The sequence below is a fragment of the Hordeum vulgare genome, chromosome 1H (genome assembly GCF_904849725.1).
Source record: "Hordeum vulgare subsp. vulgare chromosome 1H, MorexV3_pseudomolecules_assembly, whole genome shotgun sequence".
Lineage (NCBI taxonomy): Eukaryota > Viridiplantae > Streptophyta > Magnoliopsida > Poales > Poaceae > Hordeum > Hordeum vulgare.
The window spans coordinates 476620242-476632131 of record NC_058518.1 but is presented as its reverse complement, the minus strand read 5'-3'; the positions used below and the strand labels follow the sequence as shown (position 1 = coordinate 476632131).

At 47.3% G+C, this 11890-nt stretch overlaps 1 protein-coding gene across 1 annotated transcript; it reads right to left on the bottom strand.

Moving 5' to 3' along the window:
- Nucleotides 1-233: 233 nt before the first annotated feature.
- LOC123416066 (sugar transport protein 8-like) lies at nt 234-2235 on the bottom strand. Its single transcript, XM_045106776.1, has 3 exons — nt 2097-2235; nt 1021-1976; nt 234-898 (listed from the first exon to the last, which is right to left on the bottom strand). Exons 1-3 carry the CDS (start codon nt 2233-2235, stop codon nt 458-460), a joined length of 1536 nt encoding a protein of 511 aa, XP_044962711.1. The 3' UTR covers nt 234-457.
- Between the last annotated feature and the right edge of the window lie 9655 nt (nt 2236-11890).

The following is an 11890-nucleotide window of genomic DNA, read 5'->3' as shown; positions in this document are numbered from 1 at the left end:
AATGTACGTGTGGCCGGGTCTACCGGCCGGATACAAATAACAACTGAATGATATTAGTTTGATCTCGTTCTAGTTCTTGATAGTTTTACCTACAAACTTCAGTGAAACTTTGTACCGTTTGACTTTGGTTGCAGTACAATTTATGTGGCTTTTTTTAGAGTATACGAGGGAGTAGATTGGAGAAAGTAAAATCGAGTAGAAGATGACTCCAAACTGTGCATGCTGCGCAAATGTTCAGTGAAGAGATCTGTATGTCTCGTGGCTCTCTTTGATTAACTGAACTGCAAGTGCATGCGACAGGAGAAACTGTAAATTGCTATGTAGTTGCTCTAGTCAGTATGCCACAACCCACAGGGCGTTCAGTTCAGTTCTCGTCGATTAGAAACGAAAGGAAAATATTTGTGCAGGTCTCGTTATGCGACTTCACTTGATGGACATTATCGTCATCATCAGCTGGCTAGCAGTTATTAATCTTGGCCTCATCGGCGTCGCCGAAGAATCTCTTCCAGAACCAGTGCCGCCGCCACACCCGGTCGACCATCTCGTCGATGGGCACGCCCTTGGTCTCCGGCAGCAGCGTGAGGACGAAGACCCCCATGATGACGATGCAGATGCCGAAGAAGAAGAAGATGAAGGCCCGCATGGTGCACATCATGGACAGGAACGCCTGCGCGATCACGAAGGTGAAGAACATGTTGGAGCTCACCGCCAGGGAGAACCCCGCCGTCCGCGTCGCCAGCGGGAACGTCTCCGATGGGATGAGCCAACCCATAGGACCCCACGACCACGCGAAGCTAGACACGTAGACGCATATCAACACCACGATGGCCAGCGCCCACGAGTGGCTAGGGTTGTTGTTGTCCTTCACCTGTACCCACATGATCCCTCCCACCGTCACCTGCAATGCAACAGATCATCCATCATATAATTTTACATGTGAATGCCGTGAGATTTTCAGGTGATTAGTTTCTTTTTCGAAGGATTTCAGGTGATTAGTTAGTCAGCGGAGAGCGGGCGGACCTGGGCGATGAGCATTTGGACGCAGGCCTCGAGGAGTAGCTTGCGGCGGCCGATCTTGTCGACGAGGACGATGGACACGAGTGTCGAGAGGACATTGACGCCACCGGTCACGACGGCGGAGAGGAGAGAGGCATTGCTCTCGAAGCCCATGGTCTGGAACAGCACCGGCGCGTAGAACATGATGGCGTTGATGCCCGTGAACTGCTGGAACACCTGCATGACGATGGCGATCACCAGCGGCGGCCGGCTCTCGCGGCGCCTGAGCCGCCGGAACGGCTTCTCCTCGGCGCACAACGCAGCCGCCGTCTCGCATGCGGAGTTGATCTCGTCGAACTCTTCGTCCACCTCCTTAGTGCCGCGGATCCTCTCCAGCATGGCACGGCCGGCCACGTGGTGCCCGCGCTCGATGAGGCTCGTCGGCGTCTCAGTGATGACGAGGGACCCGAGGAACAGTATCGCCGCCGGGACCCCCGCACCACCGAGCGAGTATCTCCAGCCGATCGGGTGGATGTTGGACGTGAAGTAGTTGACGATGTTGGCCACGAGGATCCCGATGGTGACGTTGAGCTGGAAGAGGATGTTGAGCGCCCCGCGGATGTGCGCCGGCGCGATCTCGGAGAGGAAGAGCGGCGCGGCCTGGTTGCCGAAGCCGACGCCGACGCCGAGGCTGATGCGGCCGATGATGAGCATGGCGATGTTGACGGCCCCCGCGCACAGGCCGGCGCCGATGAGGAAGAAGACGGAGGCGGCCTGCATGGTGCGCTTGCGGCCGAAGCGCGTGCACACCATGGACGCCCCTAAGCTCGTGACGAGCGCGGCCAGGTAGAGCGACGACGTGAAGAGCTGCAGCCGCTGGTCGTCGAACTTGCAGTAGTTGTTCTCCTTGGCACGGTGCTTCCGGGCGTACACCGTCGGGAAGAACCTCACCAGGAAGTCGTCCATGGCCGTCACGCCGCCTGCTCATGCATGCACAACCGTCATTCATCAATCCGATCGACGCCCACGCGCCGCCAAGTTTGCCATTCTCCACACCAAATCAGATCAGGGGGCAAGCTCGTAGCACACCACACACGTACCTGAGATACCAATGTCGTAGCCGAACATCAACCCGCATGTGGCAGCGATGATACCGCAGATCCAGACGTACCATGTGATCTTCCCCTTGAACTGGCGGTGGCCAGTCTTGCCCTCTGCAGTCACGAACCCCCCTGCCATGGCGATCTCTCTCTCTCTCTGGTCGAGTAGCCAACAGAAATATAACCGTGAGTGGATAAAAGAGAAGGATCAGCTAGACGTGTATATATATGCGGACGCATGCATGCGGTTGGATAAGCAGGGAGGGATAAATTAACGAGAATGCTGACTCGGTTAACAGATGCTTCATATCTGGTCAGATTTGATCCGCACAAATCATGGACTGTAACCGTGTGTGCTCTCTGGTCAGTCACGCAGGCGTTAAGAGTGGATTAGGAGGCACCCATTGCCGCAGAGCCGCTCAACCGCCCCCTGCTGTATCGGTGTACGATCCGAAAACTATGGAATCACAATCACCACGTACGCATGTGTGGAGAAACGAAGTTGTGCCTGCTTGCTTATTGGCTTCTATCGGATGATATTTTCGGGCTCTCTTTTGTATTTATTCTGCATTAATAAGGGAAACCCTTTCTCTTAGAACTTCCAATCTTTTAATCTTTAATCATGACAGTACCACAAACACCAAAAAATATAAAATTACACCTAAATTAGTAGATTACCTAGCAATAACTACCATCATTAAAACGAGAAGAAGGCGTGCCGCTAGGGGTGGGCATTATAAAACCGAAAAACTATACCAAACCGAACCGTAGTAACCGATTTGTTGGTTTATTTGGTGGTTCGTTTTTTGGTTCGGTGGGGAATTTTAAGGCTGTTCGATGTTTTGTTTTTGTTCGGTTTTTTGTGCCTAGAAACCGAATAGACCGAACAAACCGATATGTGGGAACCACATGTAATACCTTATTTCCGCAAGTGTAACAGTATGGAGGCATCACACATTTCTCCGCACATAATATATCTCACATTCAATGTGCTTTTTCTACTTAATTATGGTTACTAGTTTTTTCTTGACCGAATGAATCATAGAATGATACTAAGGTTTCTAGAACTTATGATTATCTTTTTGCATATTATACAATCCAAATCAGTGCTCTCGAGTCATTATACTTATACTCACAAGTGCATGAATTTTGGTTTTTCGGTTAACCGAACAAACTGAACCGATATATTATGGTTAAAATGATTCGGTTTCTAAATTTTGAATGATTATTTCTAAACTCGTCGTGCTAAGGTTTTACAGGACTAGCGCCCAAAACAACAACCGTTGCCGAAGACGCGTGGAGCAAAAGGATCTAACAAGACATACGAACATAGACTGGATCCGAATAGATCCATCAAAGACAACCACCGGCCAAATGTCGTGAGATCCGTCAAAGACACACTTCTACACATCCTCACGCAACGCTATACACACCACCGGGACAAGGGTTATCCGGAGAGAATCTTATTTCATCCTTAGGGAGTCGTCGTTGTCTCATTTTCATGAGCAGGCACAAACTCTAACAAAATTGAAAGAAACATCTAAAAAGGGCAGGGGCGGACCTACATGGTGTTGAGTGGGTGCCCAGGCCCCCACTCACTTTTTGATATTTCAATAAAATATACTTGTATTTTACTAGATTGATTTTGAAATTCTTCAAATTTATACAATAAGTGCGCCCATTCCAGCACATTTTTTGGTCCGCCCGGGAAAACGGAGCTCTCCTGTCGACAAGGGCCGGGATCCACTGTGCCCCTATGGCCCAAAGACCATCGGAGACGAGTCGGACCGATGTTGGTTGCGTGGGGTGCAACAACTCCTGAACAATAGTTGAGTCGATAATACTCTATATCTAAGGGTGAAAATGGCAGAAGATAACCTGAAATAACTGATATTCGTCTTCTAGAACAAACACGCACATAGATGCCGCATCTGACATAAGATGGAATTGGGTGTGAAAACTAACTCATAAGAAAAATGCACACATATATGCTATATATATATATATATATGTTGGCTAGGGGCCGAGGAGGGTGGTGCCGACGGCTTCGAGGATGAAAAGTCTTTTTCACTTCAGTTTGGTCCCCCCGTTTGAGGAGGCCGCCATCGCCTTCCTCAAGAAGTTCACTACCATCATGAAGTAGCGAACGACCTTGTTGTACGCCTCCAGCCCACACGTCGCGCTACCGGCCTTTTTCATCGGCCTTCATGGTGTGATGATGTAACGACTAAGATGCACTCCTTTCCTTATTTGGGGGCGAGGCCTCAAAAGGGAAAAGGGGCACATCTACGCGTTTCGCAAACGGGATAATCATCACAATACATAAATAAAGATTAACAAGTGGGGAATACATTCGCCATCTGTTAAGAATATATCATATAGCTTACACACACATTATTCAGAGTAGCAGCAAGTCCAGCTACGGACTTAAACAGAAGAAAAACAGATGATCTAACACATCCCGTATGCTAGCCCACGATTATGACCACAGCCTCAGTCTTCCGGATAGTTCACATAGAGACGGCCAGATTCCTCATCGAACTCCCACTTCAGCTGGTTGTCATCAGGATCCCCCGTGTCGGGCGTACCTGTACCTGTTGGGGTTTGTAGTAATCTATGAGCCACGGGGACTCAACAATCTAATGACCTTGGTACTGAATCTAGTCAAGTTATTAGGTGAGGAAGGTTTAGTGTATGGGTTTGCAGCAACCTAAGCATATATGGTGGCTAACTTACGATGATCAGAGTAATTATATGGTGGTCTACGCGAGCGATCGAAGACTTGGTGATCACTAAGTGATCCTGAACACCTACTTACGTCAAACTTAACCTCACTGTGTTCCCGATCGAAGAGTGGTCTTCGAAGGAGACAGTCACGGTCACACACACAGTTGGCAGTTTTATTAGAGTTACTTTAAGTTGTCTAGAACCGGATGTTAACAAATTATCCATGTTTGCCACATAACCGCGGGCACGGCTTTACGAAAGATTAAACCCTGCAGGGGTGCTCCAACTAGTCCATCACAAACTGCCACGGGCCACAAAGTAATCCTCTATCACGAATCTCGTGATATCGTCGGATTCCTTAGAGGAAAACCTCAACTTTGAGGAGACCCAAAGATTCACCGGGATTCCTATACCCAAGATATATCGCTAAGGTAAGACAAATCTAGCAGGACCTCCCGTTGTGTCGATGACCCCGATAAGAGCCGCGTATCTCAGTCTGAGGACACGACGGATAAGCAACGCGCAGAGTGGCCTGATAGAAATCACTCAAGTTACCCTGAGTTGGCCCCGCACAGTGCTCTAGTTTGGACCAACACTCATGAGGAGCACTGGCCCGGGTTGTTGATTAAATCCTCGGGGTAGCCATTCCCTATGCAAATCACTATTAGGTGATTATAGATTAAAACCAATGATGGATCCTGCCAGACAAGCCTTAACACTACACGATTTATCAAGGGGGTCCCCATAACAACACCGAACGAGTTAGGAGCGATCAGTTGTGGAATCAAACACCGGTAACCGAAACTAAGGCAGTAACAACGAAACAAATCACCCGGCAAAAGGCTAGGCCTTCCGTCATTTACCAAGTATATAGGTGCATTAATTAAATAATAGTTTAAACATAATGATATCAAAATACTCATGTTATCACATGAGACAGCTGGCACCTGCAACTAGCAAGGCTATTAATTAAAGGTTGAGCAAGCTTACTTAGCCAAACAATATTTGCTAAGAGAGGGAGGTGTTTGGGTTTCATGGCAATGATAGGTGGCATTTATATCAAGTGGTAGGCAGCGAGCATGTATCGAAGGAAATGTGATTCTAAGCATAATAAAGCTAGATACGGTATCAAGGTCACGGTCATCTTGCCTGTGATGTCTTTAGCTTGGAAGTGCTCTTGATCTTCCTGCACGTACTCTCCAGAATCCATGTACTTGCTCTCCGATCCCGATGCTACCCAAGATAAAATAATAGCCAATGAACACCAACACAACATTATGCAACAAAAAACATGATGCATGTGTGAAGAAGGAAGCATGCATCACTATTTAGTCACTTTCATATGCATTAGTTGAGTTGATTGAATTTTGGACAGAACCTCATATTAAGTTATCTTGAAATGCATGAAGATGGCATAAACATGTGCATCACAAGAAGTCGATGCAAAAGCATATAAAGAACGTAGTGAATGGAGTTACGGATCAACTGGAAACTACGAAACAAGTTATGGAGACCTACGGTTCAAATCAGTCACAACCACACTCCAATGGCACTCCCCTGGTGTTACCAGGTTGCCACATGATCAAGTAACAAAGTATAAGTGGGGTGGTGCATGGAAACACACCACACCATCAACAATGCCCACACAAGCTTCAAATCAACAAAAAAATGCAATCTGTTTTTAACAACATCATAGCAGTTTGTCTACCATATTTAAAGTAGCTACAACCATCCAAATGAGCCAACCAAGATATGAGGCAAAAGCCATCCAAAAGCTCTACAACCCTGAACAAGAAGTTAATACAAAGGAGTCACCCATGAGCAGATCTATGGACACAAACTTGGACAAAATATTATAGATTCTGGGACTTAATGAAAATCACAGATTTTCACGAGCTGCTTATGCTCTGAAGCATTTTGGCAGCCTCAAAAATGATATCTACAGGAAGTGTATAAGCATGAAATTTAACAGGGAGCTATACAAACACAAAATCTCACAAACTTTAGTTTGTTGCATGGGCTGATTCCCAACACAGGAGCTGATTCAACCAAGACAACAGGGGAAGAAAATAACATCAGATTCCCAAAGTTAGTGAAAATCACAGATTTTCACAAAGCTGTCAGTTTCAGCCAAGTGTCAACTTTGACAAGGCACAATAGGTGCATACAAATTCCTAAGAACAAAACAAAGACGCCATATGCTGTAGAGGGGTTCACCCACTACTACCACATCAAGGATTCATCCTCATAGGGTCAAGGCACCATCTAATACAAAACACTAAACATGGCATCATGACAGACAATGACAGTTTTATAAAGTTGCTCTAAAGTGAAATCTGATTGCACCAATGGATTCCTGGGATGATTCTACCCCAAAATCATATGCAATACATGGGTACTTACATGTAGCATCTAAGCACAAAGCTAGCTCGAAAAACACCGCCTAGAATCCAATATGACATATAGGAACAATATCACATGTAGTAATAGCAGATGTTGCAACATTTACACCTACACATGCACACACATAAGCCCCCCACACAACTACAACACTCCATAGTGGCAAGCATGAGGGGTTAGGCCGTCATCCACAAGTGCATATGCACCCATGCACACACACACACATGCATGAGCACATACACACACATACATGTGCTCACACACACACAAACACACTACAAAAGTCACTACTAGAATCAGAGATTTTGCCATCTGCTGGCTCATGGCAAAGACCCTCTTTGCCATCAGCTACCAGAAACCAGACGGCAAAGAGAAGACTGATGGCAAAGGTACTATTTGCCATCAGCTAGCTCTTTGTCGTCAGCTGGCTCACGACAAACATCATTCAGGCAGACGGCAAAGAGCTCGGCTGGCCCACCCCGCACCCCCTCTCTCCCCCCTAACGACCTCTCTCTTTGCCGTCCGCTTTTCTCCTCTATGCCGTCGGGAGGCGGACGACAAAGAGGGTGCGCCCTAACGGCCGTTAGCCCCACCCCCACGCGCCTCTCATCTCCCCTAACGGTTGTCGCGCCCCACCCCACACCCTCTCTCTCACCCCCCGAAACCACCACCGCCGCCGCGCCCTCCTCCGGCCTCCCTGCGCCGCCGCCCCCTCCTCCTCCGGCCTCCCTGCGCAACCATGCCCTCCTCCGGCCTCCCTGCGATGTCGCCCCCTCCTCCTCCGGCCTCCCTGCGCCGCCGTGCCCTCCTCCGGCCTCCCTCCACCGTCGTCCCCTCCTCCTCCGGCCTCCCTGCGCCGCCGTGCCCTCCTCCGGCCTCCCTGCGCAGCCACACCCTCCTCCTCCCTGCACCGTCGCGCCCTCCTCCTCCCTGCACCACCACCGCGCCCTCCTCCTCCCCGCGCCCCCTCCTCCACCACGCCCCTCCTCCTCCCCGGGACCTCCTCCTCCACCATCGCCGTCGGAGCTCGCCCCTTCTCCACCACCACCCCCTCCGCCACCATCGCCCTCTCCTCCACCGCCGCGCCCTCCTCCTCCCCGGCTGCCCCCCTCCGGTGAGTCCTTTTTTCTTCTTTTTTGCTAGTTAACAGATTTAGTGGCATATATAGTTTAGTTGGTAGGTTAGTTAATTAGTAGATTTAGTGGTAGTTTAGTTAGTTGGTAGATTTAGTTAGTTAATTAGTAGATTTAATAGGTAGTTTAGTGGTAGATTTTGTTCTGTTAATTAGTGGTATCTAGATTCTTTTTTAGTTACTTAGTGGTAGATTCTGTTTTTGTTGTTTTTTTGCTGTTTAGTGCTATATAGGTTTAGCGATAGGTTTAGTTAGCTTGGTTAGTTAGGTTAGTTAGTTAGTTAGCTTAATAGAAAGAATAGGAAGAAGAAGAAGAGGAGGAGGAGGAGAAGAGGAGAAGAGGAGGAGGAGGAGAAGAAGAAGAAGAAGAAGAAGGGGAGGAGGAGAAGACAAAAATAAGAAGGAGAAGAAGAAAAGAAGAAGAGAAAAAGAAGAGAAGAAGAATACCTTCTCCTCCTTCTCCTTCTTCTCATCCTTCTTCTTCTCCTCCTCCTTCTCCTTCTTCTTGATTTCTTCTTCTTCTCCTCCTCCTCCTCTTTCTTCTCCTCTTTCTTATTCTCCTTACCTTATTTTCCCCAACAATGAGATAATTAGCCCATTTAGCTACAAAATGGCATAAAAACCTTGGTTAGCTCCTGAATATTATATTCTTAACTTGTTTTCCTCTAAAATGACATAATTAGCATATTTGTGTTGATCGGGTGGATTTACATGTGATAGTTGTCTGGTCGCCGTGCGAAGACCTCCCCGTGCGTTGTACGAACTCCGCCCCTGCATTCGTGGGTCAGTACAAATTTCATCTCCTCCTCCCCCCTTCATTTACCGTGGCTCGGTTTCCGGATGAAACTTTCTAGATTTAGGTAATTAAATTAATTTATTAGTATGCGTGACCAGTATGCGTCTCCTGTTCGAAAGGGCGACATCTATAAATATGGATGTCTTTGCATATTTATAACCGTCATCCTTTCGAATTGTCCAACATTATCCATGGACAGCCCGAGTATGTGTAGATTGGGTTCGTTTTCCCGTATGCTGTGCTCTAGATCCGATGCGGAATTTCGTCAGTGCCTCCCTGTTGTTCTTCGAATGCACATCCTCTTTGTTTATTGCAGAGACGTGTATCAGGAGAACAGCGGGGAGGTGTTGCCGAAATTTTGCGTTGGATCCGGAGCAGAGCATGGAAAAACGAACCCAATCTACACATACTCGGGTGGGATTAGGACCTATCTTTACTTATTAGCGTGTAGGTTGCCTGGACGTAATAAAAATGGCGAACCTGATTAACCGATGAATATAAATGCTAAATTATATATAAATATATTTCTTCTGTCTTTAGTAGCTAGGCAAGATGAGTGATCATGCGTGGATGTATACCGGTTACCCTAGTCAGAAAGAGATGACGAAAGAATGGTTTGTAAAAACAAAGGAATTTGTGAAACCCGCATTCCCAAATAGCCAGGAAAGAAACTATTGCCCCTCTCCTCGATGCGACAACTATAAAAAGACGATAGAGGCTGTAATGATTAAACACCTACAGAGGAGGGGGTTTTAGCCTAATTATATGGTGTGGACATTTCATGGTGAGTCTATACAACGCACAAGAGCTGAGGTGGTCCGTCGTCGCACCGACGAGCATGGTACCGGGATGGAAGACATGGTGCAAGACTTTGATGATGCTCGGGATTCGGAAGATGAGATGGAGGAATCTGCAAAGGCCTTTTATGAAATGTTGGAGTCTTCAAAACGTCCTCTCCATGAGCACACTGAGCTCTGTCAGCTGGATGCAATTGCACAAGTAATGGCTCTGAAGGCTTAGTTCAACTTGGGAATAGAATGCTACGACGCGATGATGACACTATTTGGACGCTTCCTACCCAAAGGCCATGTCATGCCTGCAAACATGTACCAGTCGGACAAAATACTTCGTGTACTTAAGATGCCCTATGAGAAGATAGATGCATGTGAGAAAGGATGTGTCTTATTTAGGAAGGAGTATGCACACTTGGACTATTGTCTCAATTGCGAGTCTTGCAGGTATCTTGTGGTAGACAACGGTATGGGTGAGAAGAGGCACACCAAAATCGCAGTTAGTGTTCTTCGGTATATGCCAATCGTACCAAGACTTCAACGTCTTTTCATGGTCGAAGAGACAGCCAGACAGATGACATGGCACAAATTGGGCAAAAGAACCGAACTAGATGCGGATGGGAATAAGATGGTGGTACACACATTGGATGGGGAAGCGTGGAAACATTTCGATGGATTGCTTCAGGATCAAGCGGCAGATCCAAGGAATCCTCGAGTCTGCATTGCCACGGATGGTTTTAATCCCTTCAGCATGACGACAACCAAATATAGTTGTTGGCCTGTATTTGTCATTCCACTCAATCTCCCCCCCGGACAGATTATGCAAAGAAAGAACATATTTCTGACGTTGATAATTCCAGGGCCCAATTATCCAGGGAAGAATATGAATATGTACCTGCAGCCGCTTAATGATGAATTGGAAGAAGCTTGGGATAATGGGGTCAAGACATACGATGCCGCTAGAAAACAAAACTTCAAAATGCATGTGTGGTACATGTACTCTATGCATGACTTGCCGGCGTATGCACTATTCTCTGGATGGTGTGTGCATGGAAGGTTCCCGTGCCCCCAATGCAAGGCAGCTCTTCAGTTTCATTGGTTGCAGGAGGGTCGAAAGTATTCTTGTTTGACTTGCATAGACAGTTCCTGGATCTTGACCATCAGTTCAGAAAAGACAAGAAGAACTTTACCAAAGGTAAAGTTGTCAAAAACTTGGCACCACCTGCGTTGACAAGCCAACAGATCCTGGATCAGTTAAACAGATCATTACTGTGGTAACGAGGAATGGTGTTTCAGGCTGCTCTTGAGAAAGAGAGATTGGCAAGCCAGGCTGCTCTTCAGGCTGCTCATGATGAGAGGGACCAGACCACGGCACGATTGATTGAGGAGGAGAGGGCCTGGAATGAGGCGGGTCAATGGGCCATGTACGAGTTTTTTGTGGTAAGTTTTCTTTTCACATTAGCCAAATCATGTGTGTAATGTCTGTTTCATTACTAACTAATACGACCCACTCTTCAGGGTCTGTGCGAGAAGAGCGGTCAAGTCCCTCCGCCGATGCCCGTCTTCTCTTCGATTGACACGGTGAGTTTCATTATAAACTAGTATTAATAATTGAGTGTCATCATGCTAACTAAGACATTGCAAAATATCTATTCTGCAGAATAACTCCCGAGCGGCATCGCACGACCCTTCTCGAGGTGTTTCTCCTCCTTGATGACCACTACGGTAAGTTTCTTGTCACGCCCAAGATGCGACCCTATCCTCAATTTGGCACGAAGGCCTCGTCAGGGATAGAAGCGCATCTCGTCGTGTCGCAAGAATGGATATCGTTACAAGTACATGTACTGAAAAGAAGAGATATATAATAGAATTGGCTTACACTCGCCACAAGCTACATCAGAGTCACACCAGCACATTACATAATCATCAAGAGTAAGAGCAGGGTCCG